Consider the following 4,229-nt stretch of genomic DNA (forward strand, 5'->3'; position numbering starts at 1 on the left):
GTTGATAAAGAACTTCGATAACAATCAAGAATCCGACCACCGGTGCTAAAAGCTAATTCCGAGGAAACATTAGACGTAGGAATAGCAAGCACATCTCTTGAAATCTTAGAGACAATTGGAATACCTTTCAGATGAAGCTTTCCACAAAGCTAAGATATTTAAATCCTTATTCTTCTCCACATCATCCATCAAATACTTCTCAAGCTCAGTCGTATTACCAATATTATTCTCATCTTCAAGAAATTTCTCCCATTGCGATTGCCACACATCACAACTATGCATTGCATCAGTTTGACTCACACTAGTTTGATCTCCAATATTTTCATTAGGAGCCTCAGAAATAGAATCCTTATAGTGATTATACAAGCGAGATAAAGTATCCATCACTTTGGTAGACTTCCCTCTCCCTCCAAAGAACTATAAAATTTGCTTAAAAGGAACTTCACATACTTCCTTTTGTACCGAGGATCCAGCACAACAGCAACAAATAACAACATATTCATATCCTCAAAATCAGCCCAATATTTATCAAACTTAAGTTTTATCTTCTTAGCCATATTAGTCAAGATAGAATCAATACCATCAGAATATTGGACAATTAAGCTTTGAAGATTAAAAAGCTCATGAAAGAAAGAATTAGAAGTAGTATGTGAAGTTCCTGAAAATTTCAAAGTGGTTTGGAAAAAAAATTCAAGAAACTTGAGAAAGGCTTTCACATTCTGCCAATCTTGTGAAGATGGATGCCCTGCCGTTCCACTCAATTCTAGACAATAGTTAAAGTACTTATGATCATCAATATACATTCTTGAAAAGGCTTTTTCAAATTTTACTGCAATATCTTTCATCAAATATGTAGAATTCCACCTTGTCTCAACATCTAAACTCAAAAAACCACGAGTGTCTAGTTTGACCTTCTCAACATGTGACTTAAAGGAAGCAGATCTTGCAGGAGAAGACTTCACCTATTTCACAGCCATCCTCACCCGAGAGATAGACTCATGTTGCTCACTTAATCCTTCTTTTACAATTAAATTTAGGATATGTGCATTACACCTAACATGTAAAAATTCATTTTCCAATATGACACCTTTCCAATCATTAATTATCCCTTTCAAGTATTTGATTGCAGCATCATTAGTTGTCGCACTATCTAGCGTCAATGTGAATGATTTTTCAATCCCCCAATCTAATAAACAAGCCTCAATACCCTTAGTAATTGTCTCACCATTATGATCTGGATTTAAGACAAAAGTTAAGAATTTTTTTTGGCAAATTCCATTCATCATCGATCCAATGGGCAGTAATAACCATATAAGTCAAATTTTGAATTGATGTCAATGTATCACTAGTAAGACATACACGTTGATCTCTAATAAGTCTTTTAAGCTTCTATTTCTCCTCTTGATAAATTTTTAAACATTGTCTAGCAACAGTAATGCGAGAAGGTAACTCATAATTAGGGAAAATAACCGACATTTATCCCTTAAACCCTTCCCCCTTAACAAATTTAAATGGTTGTTCATCAATTATAACAAACTCGGCAATTGCCCTCCTAACCTCAGCAATATTATAAACAACTCTTTCTAAACTTCCTTGTTCCCCTCCTTTAATAGGTATAAGTTTGAGTGTTGGTTGCTTCTTATCAATTACCTTGAAAGGGAATTTATCACACTTGCTGGTTTAATGTGCTAAAGGTTAGAAGTCTCATTCCTACTAGGACAAGCAAAGTCTTTCGGCTAGTAATTGCATTTTGCCCTCAGATCTCCCTTTTTATCGGTAAACTTTGTGAAGTGTGGCCAAATTTCAGATTTTTCCCGGCCATCCCCCTTAGGGCTAGGGTCTCGACCACACAGAGTTGTTCTTTTCTTTTAGGAGAATTGCACATAATAGAAGTATCAGGAGTGTTACCATGTGCTTGAGTTGCCGTAGATGTTGGTGTAGCTGGAGTAGTATTTTTTAAGGAGAGTTAAGTCAAAAAGTTTGGTATAGCAGCCTTTCCGAGCGAGCCTCTAGGATCTCCTGTAACCCCCCATGATATGGTAAAGGGAGGATATTAGGGGAAGTAGTGAGTGAAGATTCTCCTGCAGAGAGTCGGATGAGGGGAGACCCTCACGTCCAGTTCGAAGGCGAGGATATCCCGACCCTACTATCATTATGCCTTTGCAATGTTACTTGGTTCAACTCTATTTGTGACCTTTTCTCGTATGTGGGACTCTCTATCTTCTTGGGTAGATAATCGATCGTATTTCATTTGGATAATGGCTGATTGTAATGTTGTAATGGCCAAAAGGTCAATTTCGATAAGAGTCAGTTCTTCCTCTCGAACAGAGCTCCTCGTAGAAAATCCAGATCATTGAAGAGGAATAAAAAAAATGGTAATTTCCCTATCAAGTACCTGGATGTTTTCTTGTCCCTTAAGAGAATGATGGTAGTAGAATAGTTGATCTGATCTCGCGCGCGGGCAGATTAAAATGTGTATAGATGAGGTAGGCGAGGGTAGCTTGCCTGACCTCCAAATCTTCAACCTCAGTCGTTTTAGAACTCATTTTATTAGATGTCAAGAATAAATATTGATTAACATCAATTTGTTGAATCAATAAAAGGTCAAGTGAGTAACAAAGAAAAATTAATTTAAAACGTAATGCCTAACATTACTTTGTTGAATCAATGATAAAGTATACATTGTAACAAATTACTGAAATTAGATTTTTACGTTCATAAAAATCTTCTCAAATTTTAGCCCGTAGTCTTTCAATTTGAGTTGCTTTTTTTGACTTTTGTGTTAGAACTTTTTGTAACTCTTAGTCTTCTGTTAGCAAAAGAAGATACATAGGGACTACGGTTAGAGAATTCGAGTCTCTTAAGGAAAAGAAATTAGCCAATTCCTATTACTTTGAGCTTAGGCAATCTTTTAAGATATAAGTGGTATAACCCAAATTGTATATATATAATAATTAAAATGCAGAAAATATTTAAAATTATTTACAAAAGATGTGATACTTTATATAAATAATTATTAAATTTTATATATAATATATCGGTTTGATTCGGTTTATTTTTTGGATTTTTTATAATAGAAACAAAGCCAAATCAAATACTATCGGTTTTTAAAATTTAAAACCAAAACCAATCCAAACCAAGAAAAATATCGGTTTACTTTTGATTTGGTTCGATTTTTGGTTTGGATCGATTTGTTTGTCAAACCAAGACATCATGGTTAAAAGGTACTCCGAACTACAAAATTTTAGAGTTTGCAAAAGTTAACTCAATTTTGAATTTCTAGAGGAAATATGAGAGCTGCTTTTGAATTTAGAATTTGCAAAAGTTAAACTTTTATGATTTCCATACTCAGTTTTTTACAAGCACTAAATCTTTTCGTTAGAAATAATTGGATGATTAGGGGGTTAGGTATACAAAAATAACAATATTTTCATTTTCTATTTCAAATTTTAAAATTGAACTTGTAATTCAGATCCAATAAGATGTCAAATAGAAGAAAGGAATTTTTACCTATATATACTACATTGGAAAATTAATTACCTTTGATGTTTGGGTTTTAATTTAATTACAGATTGATATACAATTTATTAATTATATACAAATTAGTATTAATGAGTATACCTTTATATTAGGAATTGAGTAAGGAATTCCCTCTTCTCTCTCTCACATTCTCTATTAGCATTTTTTTATTAATATGTGGATTACCTGAAGAAATAATACTAATATTAAGTGGAAAAAAAAAGAGAACATTAGTACCTAGCAAAGTTCTTGCTTTAGATCCTATGAAAACGAGGAAGTAAATAAGAAAGAAATTAACTCTGATGAAGTGTAACGACCCGACTGGTCGTTTCGAACAATTGCATTCGGTTCGACAGTTAGAGGTTAAGATCACCTTCATATTATGTATATCGACTTGTGTGCAGGGTTGGATTCAGTTTCCGGATGAATCGCGTCGAATTGGAAAAAAGGAATATAATTCTGGAAGCTTAAGCGGAGAGAACTTGACCGGAATTTGATTTTTGAGTAAACAATTCCAGAATGAGTTTTGGATGATGTCAGTAGCTTCGTATGGTGATTTTGGACTTGGGCGTGTGTTCGGATTTGGTTTTGGAGGCCCGTAGGTTAATTTGAGGCATTTCGGTGAAAGTCTAAAACTTGAAGTTTGGAAAATGGAGAGGTTTGACCCATAGTTGACTTTTGTGTTATCGATGTCGGAATGCGATTCCGAA

General features: G+C 34.1%; 1 protein-coding gene across 1 annotated transcript; it reads right to left on the reverse strand.

Moving 5' to 3' along the window:
- Window positions 1–383: 383 nt before the first annotated feature.
- LOC138885806 (zinc finger BED domain-containing protein RICESLEEPER 2-like) lies at window positions 384–1,476 on the reverse strand. The gene is made up of 3 exons (XM_070166788.1): window positions 1,419–1,476; window positions 1,059–1,234; window positions 384–962 (listed from the first exon to the last, which is right to left on the reverse strand). The coding sequence occupies exons 1-3, from the start codon at window positions 1,474–1,476 to the stop codon at window positions 384–386; spliced, it is 813 nt and encodes a 270-aa protein (XP_070022889.1).
- Window positions 1,477–4,229: the final 2,753 nt, after the last annotated feature.

The sequence above is a fragment of the Nicotiana sylvestris genome, chromosome 2 (genome assembly GCF_000393655.2).
Source record: "Nicotiana sylvestris chromosome 2, ASM39365v2, whole genome shotgun sequence".
NCBI classification, from domain to species: Eukaryota; Viridiplantae; Streptophyta; class Magnoliopsida; order Solanales; family Solanaceae; genus Nicotiana; species Nicotiana sylvestris.

Bases quoted from the DNA above. Each gene is read 5' to 3' on its own strand.
- LOC138885806 (XM_070166788.1), bottom strand. From the start codon at position 1,476: ATGTCGGTTATTTTCCCTAATTATGAGTTACCTTCTCGCATTACTGTT. The intron at 1,235-1,418 runs GTTTAAAAATTT...TCTTAAATCCAG, and splicing joins CATTACTGTTGCTAGACAAT to ATCATAATGGTGAGACAATT. The intron at 963-1,058 runs GTTAGGTGTAAT...GCTGTGAAATAG, and splicing joins TGGAAAATGAATTTTTACAT to GTGAAGTCTTCTCCTGCAAG.